The 14484-nt window shown below is 34.5% G+C and overlaps 1 protein-coding gene across 1 annotated transcript in view; it reads left to right on the plus strand.

Annotated features, from left to right (window-relative positions):
* MYO3A (myosin IIIA) overlaps positions 1 to 14484 on the plus strand; it is a 282829-nt gene that overhangs the window by 15132 nt on the left and 253213 nt on the right. Inside the window, exons 3-4 of the mRNA XM_055274926.2 lie at positions 3019 to 3203; positions 5787 to 5921. Coding sequence (XP_055130901.1) covers positions 3036 to 3203; positions 5787 to 5921 — 303 coding nt within the window. The 5' untranslated portion in view covers positions 3019 to 3035. The remainder of the gene's footprint in view (positions 1 to 3018; positions 3204 to 5786; positions 5922 to 14484) is intronic.

Consider the following 14484-nt stretch of genomic DNA (forward strand, 5'->3'; position numbering starts at 1 on the left):
CCTGATCAGTTCAGAATAAATTGCTTTTCAACTGGGCTATTATAGCATTTTATGTATATTCTTATTATTTATCACTTTTTATATGTTATAGTTACATGTTTATTAATCTATCCATGGGTTTTCTATCTTTGTATTTCCAAAACTCATAAAAATACTTTGCACATATTTGTTGTTCAGTCATTTTTTCATTGAATTCTTATGTCTGTGTATTGAAAAACCAACAGTTAACTCGCAAGAGTTAATATATCAGAAATGAAGACTGTGTTCAATAACATTACTGCTTGAAAGGCAGTATTCCATGTAATGAATGTTTCTCTTGGTTGACAACTCCTATTTCAAACCTTTAACAAGATTTAATTTGGTTTTTTGGTCTAATGTTTATGTTATAGAGATGGCATAAATGCTTATTTGCATGACTCAAGTAGATGTAAGAAGTAGTGATTTTGTCACTGATTATGAAATTGTTAAAGAGGATGATTATTACTGATTACCTCTTTGCATTTTGGATCAAAGACATGAATTTCATAAGGATTAAGTGTTCTAAGAACTGTTCAGGAGTGTATTTTTATATAGTAATACAATTTTTAGCATGCATTCATAGCCATTTACTAGATAATGTGCCCTTAAGTATAATGAATCAGAATATGCTGTTTATTGTGTTTTGGATTTTCATATTCTTTTCAGTTCTCCCTAAACCTTATTTCTCTTCCTAACTTAAAAAAAGTATTTTTCGAAGAACCCTATTCATTTATTTATTCAACAGCTATATATTTAACATTTACCGTATTTTCTAGGTACAGAGTTAGGCCAAATCTATTATTAGATTTGGAAGTGAACAAAATAGATTAGGTCTCTGCTGTCAGAATTAACAATGAACAAATAAACATTTGCCCATTTAGTCAATATTTATTGATTGCCTACCATGTTCTAGGCATTGTTTTGGGAATTGTGGATACAGTCATAAAATAACAAAGTCCATACCCTCATGTAGGTTACATTCTAATGAAAGAATAACAGAATAAGTGGAGAAGGCTAACTTCATAAAGGTTGGTCAGAGAGGGCCGTTCTAAGAAATTGACATTTGAACTGAGATCTACAGGACAAGAAGGAACCAAAAGAAAAGGCTATTTGAGGACAAACAGCAGTTACCCCAGATAGCAATGAACTTACTATGTTTGATGTACATTGGTTTGTAGCTTTTGCGGTCAGAATATTAAGGATTTATTATTCCTTCCATTTTTTCAATTAATTATGAAGTACAGGCATCACTTGTAAAGTTTGGTAGGAGAAGGTAAACAGCAAAGAGGGAATGATTTGTGGAGAGACAAATTTGAGGAACGATACCACTGTGAAATAGTAACTCCAGAGAACAGGGAATATACAAACAACGGAAGTACAGTAGGGTTGCTGGGCAGAGTTGAGAGTCTACTTGTCGGTGTGTTATCCTGAATTTTAAGTGAAACTAATCAACATGGTTGTATGGTTTTCTCAGTTATGGGCACAGATGTGAAGAAGATGTAGTATTTAACCAGAGTTGTTTTCACCCTCCAGGAGAATATGATGGAAAAAGGGAGGAACAAGAGTGTTTAGGGCCTTTGTAAAGACGTCACAATAATACAAGGCTTAGAGTCTATCCTGAGGAAGGAGAAATGAGTAGGGAGTGAAAAATTAAGAGGGTTGATGGGCTTAAAGAAAGTTGAAGATCAGGGGATTGGTGATGTGAATAAAGGTGAAAGTTGTGAATGTGGTCAGACAAGTGAATTTCATGGGCTAATATGGAATATTAATATATATTGAAAAGAGTGTGGTTTGTATAGATAATTGAAATAATGTGAGGGCTACCAGAAGTGCTAAGAACACTTTCCTTTCTTTTATTATTCTTACCCTTTTTTGTAGTTTTATAGAAATGATATAGGGAGAATATAGAAAAGAGCATTACTTGGAAGAAAATGTAAAATGTCCTTTATAAAGTCACTTGATCTCATTGACCTATTCTTTTAATTAATTGACAAATCAATTAATTATTTCAGCAGTATGCCAGGTGTTGGACATACAGTAATGATATCAGATACATAAATGCTATGTGATTTATAATCACAATAACGGTACCAATGATGATATAGGATAGTGATATTATTGATAATATTGATAATGATATCAATAAATGACCTTATTGGCCATATTCTTTAATTAATCAGTCAATCATTTCAGCCATGTGCAGTTGCTGGGCATACAGTAATGATGTCAGATAACAGCAGCACAAAGTGCTGCTGGAGTACCAAGGTGGGTCATGCAACCCAGATGGGGTGGAGAGTAGTCACACTTGTATGAAGTGGTATCTGAGCTGAGCTCTGAAAGATTAAGTAGGTTTTGCAATTTAGCAAAGAAGCCACAGGCAGAGGAGGTCAGGAATAGTGAATATTAAGGCCCTCAAGAAAGAAATGCCTTGAGGTATAAATAGCTGAATCATAGTGTATGAGAGAAGAGGCTGGAACATTAAACAAAGGCCATATTTTAAAGAATTTGGTAGGTTATGCTAAGGAAATTTCATCCTAAAAGCCATGTAGAGGACCCATTATTGAGTTTTACATACAGAAGTGACATAAAACATGATCACTTATAAAATGCAAGATCTGCTTAAATGAGGAAGTTGAATTTTATCTTCTCTAAGGTTCATTCTAAAATTATTTGATTTGTTGTGATACCTGAGTATAAAGAAGAAAATCAAAATTATATAAATATGTCTCTTATTTTAATCTAAAAAGAATTAACAGCAATTAATAAGAGACTAGATTGGACATAGAAATAAAGCCCTGCTTACAAAGCATTATTAAATTCATATTAATGTTTGCAAATGAGAATTGAAATTCAAATTTCCTGTGACTCTGAAATATGTTTGGTTACTGTTGAATATTTTCTATTATATCAGTGAAAATATTTGCTAATTTCCCATGGGTTTGTGTGTGCCATTTGATATCCTCAATCAAATGTAGATGAAACTGTACTTCTTATCTCCAGGTATTTAAACCTTTGAGATGTTTCCATTAATTGGAAAAACAATCATCTTTGATAACTTTCCTGATCCTTCTGATACATGGGAAATCACTGAGACAATTGGCAAAGGAACTTATGGGAAAGTTTTTAAAGTATTGAATAAGAAAAATGGCCAAAAAGCAGCAGTCAAAATTCTTGATCCAATTCACGTAAGTCATATTTTTTCCTTCTAATTAGCTTTATTTTTATCTGTATGAAACACTTAAAAAGACTGTAAGTATTTTATCTTGATTTATTTATCATAATAGCAGTCTAAAACAGGTTACAATTTGAAGATAAATATAAAAGAGGCGTCTACTTATTTGCTTTTCCAAGTTTCTGTGCTTAATATATGTAACAAGGCACAATAAGTACTTGATGAATAAATGCCTAAGCACACAAAAATGCAGCTCTCAACCGACAATATTAATGAAGTTGACTCAATGTTATTTTAGACATGAAAAATTGTAAAGACACAAACTCAGGGGTCTAGAAGTAATCCTAAAATGGCATCTTAACCATATCTTCTTTTCATCCTGTGTTTATTTAGGCTTCAGGAAGTATTTCTCTTAGGCCAAACTAAAGAAGACTTTTTAAAATTAAATTTATTTCAGAGAAAGAAAATTAATTTTCAGGTTTGCTCAAATGTTTCCAAAGCAGATATGGTGTGGATTTATAATCAGGGCAAAGTTCCTTATTGTGAAGAATTAAATTTCATGTTCAGCTCTGCTAGTCTGTGCTTACAGGAGGCCACAATGGGGGCCCCATTTGCTTTTTTTTTTTTTTTTTTTTTTTAAAGTAGCAGTTGTGATAAGCGAAACTGCCAAACCTTTTCTCTGTTGTTAAGAGCATGAGACTACAGAGATTCTATTTTCTGGTAATGAGAGCTGGCAGTTTCAGAATATCTTCAGGTTGTTGGGAGACACCTTTCTCTCCCATAGCACATGGGAGAGCCAGAATGAGCTCAGTAATCAGATGCTCCCCAAACATCTATTGAAAGCAACTGCTTCAGTTAAGAGACTCTTGCACACATGATGGGAGCATGGCATGATGAAAATGATGTAATGTGTATAGAGAGGACATCAGAGTCCTAGGTCCTTGTTATACTCATCTACTAACTGAGATGCTGCAAAAGGTCTCTGAGTCTCCATTTGTTCGTCTTAGGGTTGCTGTTTCTTTTTTTTTTTTTTTGATAGTTTATTTCTGCTAAATGCATTATAACTACACTGTTGCATATTATTTTGAGCAGAGGAGAAAGGTAGGGGAGGTTTATTTTAAAGCAATAAATTAAATACACTGGAGGAAAAAAAATGGGACTCAGTATGCCCAGGCTTAACTGTTGCTGAATGTCTTCACATTCTCTTGGAAACTTCTAAGCATTTAAACTGAAGGAACAGAGGTACAAGTTAAGTTCTACCAAAGTGACTATACCTCTCTTTCCTGTAGCCTTTGCATTAGGGATTCAGGTATGTGGCAGCAAGAGAAAGAAATTCAGCCCAATCCCATTTTCTGGCCCCACAGTGTATCTCTTTCCCTTCTTAATGGAGAACAAATGGCTTATAATCCATGTAACCACTATTCTTTCATAATTTACTCATATATGGTATACCTACAAACCTTATAAATCATATTTAGTACAATTTAATGAAATATGGATTTCATAACTATTATACTTAATTTATCATTTTGCTTTCATTGTTGTCACAGTGTATATATATTTTCCTAAGAATTATTTATTTACTCTTCATCATGTCACAAGTCAAATAAAAAAGATTTATAACCAAGAGATTATAATCTTAAATAAATTTAAATGCATCCAAACATCTTGCAAAGATTTGCTTGTTTTAAATTAAAGGAGTCTTACTATTACATATTTTTAATCAGTATTTTTTTTTTCAAGAGAGGAGTTGAATGAGTAAGATGAGAAGGTAGCAGGCTTGGTGTCTATGTCTGGATTTTACGCTAACCAGCTCTGACTTCAACTTCTCAGGGCTTAACTTTATGCCTTTAAAATTAGAGCTCAGATTTAAATTTCTACCTCTATGATTCCATGATTCTATAATAAAACAACATAGGCATTAAATGTCACTGTAAAAGCAGTATTAATAAAGCTTTCTCTTATTTATTACTCTGTGAATTGTTTCATATATATGTGATTTTCTAGAAATATGACTAAGTGGCTGTCTTTCATTCTGATTGATAAGATAGCAACCTGTTCTTTTGGTGAATGGACCTTTAGATCATTAAAGGTTTTGTGCAATCTTTTATAACTTAACTCTTTGAGTTTTTTGGAGAAGTGGGAATTTATTGTTTGTATGACTGATTTTTGGATAGCTTCTAAATATCCTGTTTTCCAAGGAAACAAAATGAACCAGATTTCTAGTCCTAAAATTTATTATTTCAGGTCAATGGCTTTGCCCTTGTAACAAAGTTAATAATACAAAAAAGCAAAATCATCTGGAGTAGCTCTCCATAGATGTTTACTTATAATTGCAAATAAAAATATCATTTTATTTATCCATTTTAAAATTTGATGAAATTAATATAATTTGAGATTCACTTGATTAGCATGAAAATCACAATCTCTCCCCTTAAATAATGTAATGAGAAATTACAATACATAATACTAAACACAGTAAAAACCATTATGACCTTGACATAATGAGATTCTGTATTTGGTATTCTATAATCTGTTTCCTTGACATTACTCATGTTTTTCTCACAGTTCTGTTCTTATGACTTTTTGAAACTAGGATATTGATGAAGAGATTGAAGCAGAATACAACATCTTAAAAGCACTTCCTGACCACCCTAATGTGGTCAGATTCTATGGGATATACTCTAAGAAGGATAAAGTAAATGGAGACAAGCTGTGGTTGGTTCTTGAGGTAAGTGTTTCAGCATCATTTGTATGGGTAGAAACTTAGAGTGTGGTTCTGAAATGACTTATTATACTATTTATGTAACATTGATATCATAAAAACAATTCTGGTAAGTTCCTGACCAGCCATGAATGTTGTGCCTAGTTTTGGCCTTGCCATCTTAAGAAACATCAAAAAATTGAAGGAAATCCACAAAGACTAATAAATATTAAAAGGAAATGACTCCACAATAAAAGACTAAAGAAACTGAGATTATTTTTCCCACAGAAAAATTAAAAGGGATTTCATTATAATATTTATTTATTCATCTGTATTTTGTTTTGTTAACATGTGATAAGCCTCTGTGCCAGGTGCTAGGATATAAGAAAAAATTAATGTTAAGTTGAGGCTTCATTAGACAAAAATAGTGAGCTATGATTTTCTTTTTCTGTCTTTATTGAATGCTAATGACTTGAGCTACAGAACCAGGTATTTGTATTTACAGGGAAGAAAACTTACTTAAAATGGTGTTGATACTGAATAAGTTGCTAAAGGAAAGCTGTAGAGTCTGCCCTTTCCAATCCTGAGAGTAGTTTTTCTTACACGTAAGCAATCCTCTCTAAGGCAGGAGTACTAGCAGGTCCTGCACTAAGGTGACTGTCAGTCCCAGAATAATTCCATTTTTCTGATTTTCATTGAACATTATACAAGTGTGATAAACATTATTTTTAATAAAATCTTTTAGAATTTTTTAAAATTGCTTTTATCAAATTCAGGGACAGTAGATACCTTTATTTGACAACTATAACAGCATGTGTTTATTGTGTTCATCATTGTTTTATTAGCATTTGAGTATTTTATTTCTTTTTGAATGTTCCATTGCTTTTCCTGAAGTGGCATTGTCTTAGTCTGTTTGTGCTGCTATAACAAAAATCCACACACTAGGTAATTCATAAAGAATAGAAAATTATTCCTCACAGTTTTGGAAGCTGGAAGTCCAAGATCTAGGAGCCAGCAGGTTCACTTGTCTGGTGAGGCCTGTTCACTTCCAAGATGGCACCTTGTTGCTACATGCTCTGGAGAGAAGAAATGCTGTGTTCTCACATGGCAGAAGGCAGAAGGCAAGAGAGCCCAACACTGTGTGGAGCCTCTTTTTAATAAGGATCTTAAAACCCCATTCACGAGGAAGAAGCCCATATGGCCTAATTACCTCTTAAAGGTCCCACCTCTTAATAATATCACATTCACCATTAAGTTTCAACACATGAATTTTGGAGGGGACACAGCCAAAGTGTAATAGGCACAATAATCATATAAATTATATTAAGACTTATATTCATATTTTTCTATTATGGTTTTTTTTTTTTTGAGATGGAGTCTTACTGTGTTGCCCAGGCTAAAGTGCAGTGGCACAGTCTCAACTCACTGCAACCGCCTCCTGAGTTCAAGCGATTCTTGAGCCTCAGCCTCAGGAGTAGCTGGGATTACAGTCGCATGCCACCATGCCCAGCTAAACTTTTTTTTTTTTGTATTTTTAGTAGAGATGGTGTTTCACTGTGTTGGCCAGGCTGGTGTCAAACTCCTGATCTCAAGTGATCCACCTGTCTCAACCTCTCAAAGTGCTGGGATTACAGGTGTGAGACACTGTGCCTGGCCTCCATTATGGTTTTTAAATGATTCCACAAATAATAGATGATCATTGTAGAAAATATTTGAACCTATAAAAAAATCTTAATATTTAACATATTTGCTTCATTTTTGTATGTTTTTTTCTTTTTTTTTCCTTTTAAAAAATTTTAAGTTCAGGAGTACATTTGCAGGTTTGTTATATAGGTAAACTTGTGTCACAGGGGTTTGTTGCACAGATTATTTCATCACCAAGGTGTTAAGCCTAGTTCCCATTAGTTATTTTTCCTGATCCTCACCATCTTCCCACTCTCCACCATCAGGTAGCTGTTGTTCCTCTCTGTGTGTTCATGTGTTCTCATGATTTAGCTCCACTTATAGGTGAGAACATGTGACATTTGGTTTTCTGTTCCTGCATTAGTTTGCTAAGGATAATGGCCTCTGGCTCCAATCATGTTCTTGCAAAGGACATGATCTCAGTCTTTGTTATGGCTGCATAGTATTTCACAGTGTATATGTACCACATTTTCTTTATTCAGTCTGCCATTGATGGGCATTGATATGATTCGGCTGTGTCCCCACCCAAACCTCATCTTGAATTCCCATGTTTTGCAGAAGGGACCTAGTGGGAGGTAACTGAATCATGGGGGCAGGTCTTTCCTATGATATTCTTGTGGTAGTGAATAAGTCTCATGAGATCTGATGGTTTTATAAGGGGAAAATTTCCCTGCACAACCTCTCTCCTTGCCTGCTGACATCCATGTAAGATGTGACTTGCTCCCCATTGCCTTCCACCATGATTGTGAGGCCTCCCCAGCCATGTGGAACCATAAGTCCATTAAACCTTTCTTTTGTAAATTGTCCAGTCTCGGGTATGTCTTTATCAGCAGTGTGAAAATGGACTAATACAGGCATGTAGGTTGATTTCATGTTTTTGCTATTGTGAATGGTGCTGCAATGAACATACAAGTGCCTGTGTCTTTGTGGTAGAACAATTTCTATTCCTTTGGGTATATACCCAGTAATGCAATAGATAGCTGGGTTGAATGGTAGTTCTGTTTTTAGTTCTTTGAGGAATCATCACACTGTTTTCCACAATGGCTAAACTAATTTACACTCTCACCAGCAGCATATAAGCATTCTCTTTTCTCTGAAACCTCACCAATATCTGTTATTTTTTGACTTTTTAAAAATAGCTATTCTGACTGGTGTGAGACGGTATCGCATTGTGTTTTGATTTTCATTTCTGTAATGATCAGTGATGTTGAGCTTTTTTCATATGCTATTGGCTACATGTATATCTTCTTTTGAAAAGTATCTGTTCATGTTCTTTGCCCACTTTTAATGGGGTTGTTTGTTTTTTCCTTCTAAATATAAGTTTCTTACAGATGCTGGATATTAGACCTTTGTCAGTTGCATCATTTGTAAACATTTTCTCCTATTCTGTAGGCTGTCTGTTTACTCTGTTGATGGTTTCTTTTGCTGTACAGAAGCTCTTTAGTTTAATAAGATTTCATTGGTCAAGTTTTGCTTTTGTTGGTATTGCTTTTGGAGTCTTCATCATGAAATCTTTGCTGGTTCCTATGTCCAGAATGGATGGTATTGCCTAGGTTGTCTTCCAAGGTTTTTATAGTTTTGGGTTTTACAGTTAAGTCTTTAACCCATCTTGAGTTGATATTTGTATATAGTGTAAGGAAGGGGTTCAGTTTCAATCTTCTGCATATGGCTAGCCAGTTATCCCAGCACCATTTATTGAATAGGGCATCCTTTCCCCATTGGTTGTTTTTGTCAGCTTTGTCAAAGATCAGATAGTTTTAAGTGTGTGGATTTATTTCTGGGCTCTCTATTCTGTTGCATTGGTCTATGTATCTGTTTTTGTACCAGTACCATGCTGGTTTGTTTACTGTAGCCCTGTAGTATAGTTTGAAGTTGGATAGTGTAATGCCTCCAGCTTTGTTTTTTTGCTTAGGATTGCCTTGGCTATTCAGGTTTCTTTTTGGTTCCACATGAATTTTAAAATAGTTTTTTTCTAGTTCTGTGAAGAATGTCACTGGTAGTTTGATAAGAATAGCGTTGAATCTATAAATTGCTTTGGGGAAGTATGGCCATTTAAATGATATTGATTCTTCCTGTCCGTGAGCATGGAATGTTTTTCCATTTGTTTGTGTCATATGATTTCTTTGAGCAGTGTTTTGCAGCTTTCATTGTGGAGATCTTTCACCTCCCTGGTTAGCTGTATTCCTAGGTATTTTATTCATTTTGTGGCAATTTTGAATGGGATTGTTTTTTATCTGGCTCTTAGTTTGACTGTTTTTGGTGTATAGGAATGCTAGTGATTTTTGTACATTGATTTTGTATCTTGAGATCTTGCTGAAGTTGTTTATCAGCCTAAGGAGTTTTGGGGCCAAGACCATGGAGTTTTCTAGATATAGAATCATGTCGTCTGCAAACAGGGATTGTTTGCCTTCCTGTCTTCCTATTTGGATGCCCGTTGTTTCTTTCTCTTGCCTGATTACTCTGGCTAGGACTTCCAATACTATTTTGAATAGGAGTGTATGTTTTTTGTATGTTTAAATTTGTTGACAATATTACTTACGAAATTATCCTATATTCTTACTTAATGTAACTTCAGATAGTTTTAATCATTGTTATGTTTTTCAAAGTAAATACATTCACTTGAGTAATAAAAAACAGGTAGTTTCAAAGGGTTGATGAGATAAAGCAATAAAAACATAGATACAGTTTAGTGGTGCCACCTTCTCCTGAGCAGGTCCACACTTTTGATGTGTTGTGATTGCTATACCTAGAAGTATGGCTGAGCTTCTACACTGCCTCATTTAGTAATCCATGTTCTTAATTTTGGCAATATTGTTCTTACACTTTTGGAGCTCTTCATCTTCCCAATCTTGTTTGGAGACCTGCCATGTGTCTGACCTCTTTGATATCTCTCTGCTGCCCACTTTGATGGAGCCACTGGTTCCTGGATCCCTTGGCCTCTTCTTTCCAAGTTTCTTTCTCTGTTTGGCACATCATGTAGTAATTTGTGCCTCTCCCAGATTACCCATTTTGCTAATGTCACTAAATCTTGAATCCCTCCAGTTCAGTGTCAGCAGGGAACAAAATTTCGAGTTTCTTAACCTGGGTGTGGGTGTGTGTGTGTGTGTGTGTGTGTGTGTGTGTGTATGTGTGTGTCTGTGTCTGTACTGCTCAGGCAGGCTTCTGAATGTTGATATTTTGTGTATGTGATAAGAGGGTTTTGAGTCTTTTGATTAAAGACTTCCAAATGACCCCTTGCTTTCTGCCCTGCTCCTCTCAACTGCTTCTCCACCTCTACTATTCCCTAGCACTATCTGGGTTAATCTGTTCAAGTGATCGCAAAAGAACCACACAAAGGATCTTAGTTTGTGGCTTCCTCTGCATTGCTAAATCAGTTACTGCTTGCTTATCTGCTTTCCATATTGCAAAATTTATTGAATTTTTTTGCTCAGTGCTCTCCTTTTTTCTGTCCTCTTTTTCTTTGTGGTTATAATTTTTTATTCCTTTACTAGTGTTTTAATGGAGATTCATGAGTAAGAGGAAATACATTTATATATTTCATTTGCCAACTTTATGCTCTGGAGCCTTTCAAAATGTATAATAGTATTTTCAAAAATCTTTCATCATCTGATGCTGTATATTATTTTACAAAATTAAATAGCCATGTGTGTCCTTTACAAATAGACAATTTATCTATGACTTCAATATTACAGTTGACCCAAACTTTTAATTGTTAGGGATGACAATCTCCCATGCACTGAAAAATCGAAGTATAAATTTTGACTCCCCTAAAACTTAACTACTAATAGCTTACTGTTGACCAGAAGCCTTATCGATAACATAAAGTCAATTAATGCATATTTTTATGTCATATGTATTATATACTGTATTCTTACAATAAAATAAGCTATAGAAAAGAAAATGTTATTAAGAAAATCATGAGGAAGAGCAAATATTTTTACTGTTCATTAAGTGGAAGTGGATCATCATAAAGGTCCTTGTCCTCATCATCTTCACATTGAGTAGTCTGAGGAGGAGGAAGAAAAGGAGAGGATGATCTTGCTGTCTCAAGAGTGGCACAGGTGGGAGAAAATTAGAGGATGGTCTTGCTGTCTCAGGGTTGGCACAGGTGGAAGAAAATTAACATATAAGTGGACCCACACAGTTCAAACCCTTGTTGTTTAAGGGTCAACTACATTTTTTTATTTCTCTACTTTAAGATAGGTTTGTATTTTTAGCAAAATCACATATAAAAGTAAAACTAAACTTTTACTCATCTAAACTTAGTTACCAAATAATAGAATATAAATTATGAACCTAAACCATTTTGCCTTACATTAATGGATAATTTTAGAGTTTAATTCTTGTTTGTGTTTGCATATTTGAGAAGTACTGCTGTACAAAATCCTTGATGTAATCTTGAATATAATTTTTGTTTGTATCATTCAAAACATTTTCAATAATGCATTTTTAATTTTTCTTCCATGTATGGAATCATTGGCAGATGTGCATTTAAGTGGAGATTCAGGTATTCTGTCTAATATTGGCCTAAATGGACAACAAAATAAGGTGTAAATCTTTTTCCAGAGCTTAAAAATATTGAATGAGATCATTCATTGTTATTATGCCTATTAAATCCCTATTCTAATATCTTGGCATTTCTCACCTGGAATTAGGAGACAGTTGGAAACTCCTGATATTAGTTAAATGTTTTTTGAGGGAGCAGATTGATTAAAATGAGTTGGATTGATTAAAATGTTTTGGAATATCTTATAAGTAAAGCAACATCCAGATATAATGAATCAGTAGAGTCGCTACAATTTATTTGAATTTTGTCCTGATAATTTATTATCAGATGGAGATATTGGAAATATCTCTAAATGGCTTAGGAAAAAAAAGAATAAATTTAGTGTAATAAAATGGTATCTACTTGAATTTACAAAGTGGGGGGATAAAAAGGCTAAGGAAAGCAAGAGGTTGGCAAACTGTATATAAGATAATTGATTTGCATATGTAAATTAGACTAATCACATATACACATAAGTGGCTAGATGTACAATTACCTGATTTATAAACATGAATGGTGCAGGTGCTGCTTTAGAGGCACTTTCAGAAAATTGGCTTGTGGCATTAGTGCTTTGTAGTACAACATGACTGCTAATTATACCTCTTACTGTAATAAAGTCCATTTAAATTATTTTGCATGAGGGTACCAAAAGAGGGGCAGTGGCTGTAATGTTACCCAGAGAGTCATGTTAACAGTGCTAGGCTTTTAATGTGAATCTACATACAGAATGTGAGTACTGGAGGGGATGTATCAGAGCATTGAGTTACTGTCCTCATTCTAAGCCTGGTGTGTGTGGATGGCCATGCTAGCCTAGAGAAACTCCTGTGAGATGCTTTTCACAATGAAAAATCACTTTACTTATATTTCAATTCAGAATTGAAATCCTAAGAATAATGATGTGCCAGATCTTGCTGGGCGGTCTGTTTTCTCTAGTTACAATTTTAAAATTGTTTCTTTTGCTTTTTGATATGATTTTTCTCTTTTCTTTATTTTACCCTCATTTTGTTATTTTATAAGCTTTTGAGCATGAATGATATACAAGGACTCTGTTTAGGAGTTATTTTCATCTTAATTCTCTGCATGTTTATTTTTAGAATCTAAATGGTACCCAGGTTTAGTAAAAGGGCACTAGTTGCTGGCCCTCTGAAATTCCAGTTATACACTTGAATGAAGTTTTATGCTGTGGAAACTGATTTAGTTTTTTATAGAACATCTATAGGGACTTTTGTTGTCATTCAATATTTTAGGTTTTCCTAATGACATAGACATAAAGGGAGAACCAATGTTTTCTGTTTGTTTCTACCTATGCCTCATTTTGAAATACCTTATATATATTCCTTTCTGCCTGTTGCTGTCTCTTGACTGACTTGTTTAGTGAGATGTAAATACCTCTTTTGACTTTGTACTGCCTTTTACCCCTGATATCTACTGTTGGGGATCAGTATCAAGGGTGGAGGGGAGCTGGGAATATGAGGACTAGGGTAGGATTCTTCAAATGCTTCCTACCTGAACTGGGAGACCATAAAACAGAATCAAAATTGAGTTAAATCAGTCTCATATAAGGCATTTGCTATTGATGGACACAAAGGGGAGAACTGAGATTTAATTGTAATTTTCCCCTTCTTGGTTGGATGAACAACCACATTTTAAGCAGGTAAGGAAATCTGGGCTTCTCTCTCAGGAGCTGTTTGCTTAGTGTGCCTTCAGCCATAATGAATCCAAAATTCAGAGTTAGGACATCTTTCTGCTAAAAGACCCTTTGCCTCATAATCCAATCTTAGCTATAATTGCTCCTTTCACAGTGGTGCTACAGACTACATTCTATTATTCATTTGAATTGGTCCTGATTTGTTCATTCTTAATAGTGACATTGCTTTTTCTCATTGCTCCCCAATTATAGCAATTTTTCTCTTTGAAATTATATCCTTTTCAGGAGACTAAAGACTGCCAATTACAGGTGGTATTTCAAAGCACAAAAATTCAGTAAATAGTCATAAAGCCTCTCAAATGCACATTTTTGGTCATCAGAGTGGTTTTTATAGACATAAATACTACTTTCATGTGTCATGCATTATTGGTTGTTCTGTTTTTATACTTACATCTAGTTAGTAATATCAGGCCTGCCTTGAGGAAAGGAAACATGGGATGATAGAAAGAAGATAAATAAGTTAGAATGAATGTGAGCTTTCTGTTTGTTCAGCTATTAACCCTTTAATGCTACTGCCCTGGAGATAACATGTACACAGAAGGGAATATAAAGCCTTTGCAGACTTGTGTATTTGTGAGGGGTCAGGAGAAACAGGACAGGAGTGAGAAACTGGGCTGCTGAGTTCCTTAGATAGCACAGAATTGTTCCTTCTT

The sequence above is a fragment of the Symphalangus syndactylus genome, chromosome 4 (genome assembly GCF_028878055.3).
Source record: "Symphalangus syndactylus isolate Jambi chromosome 4, NHGRI_mSymSyn1-v2.1_pri, whole genome shotgun sequence".
NCBI lineage: Eukaryota > Metazoa > Chordata > Mammalia > Primates > Hylobatidae > Symphalangus > Symphalangus syndactylus.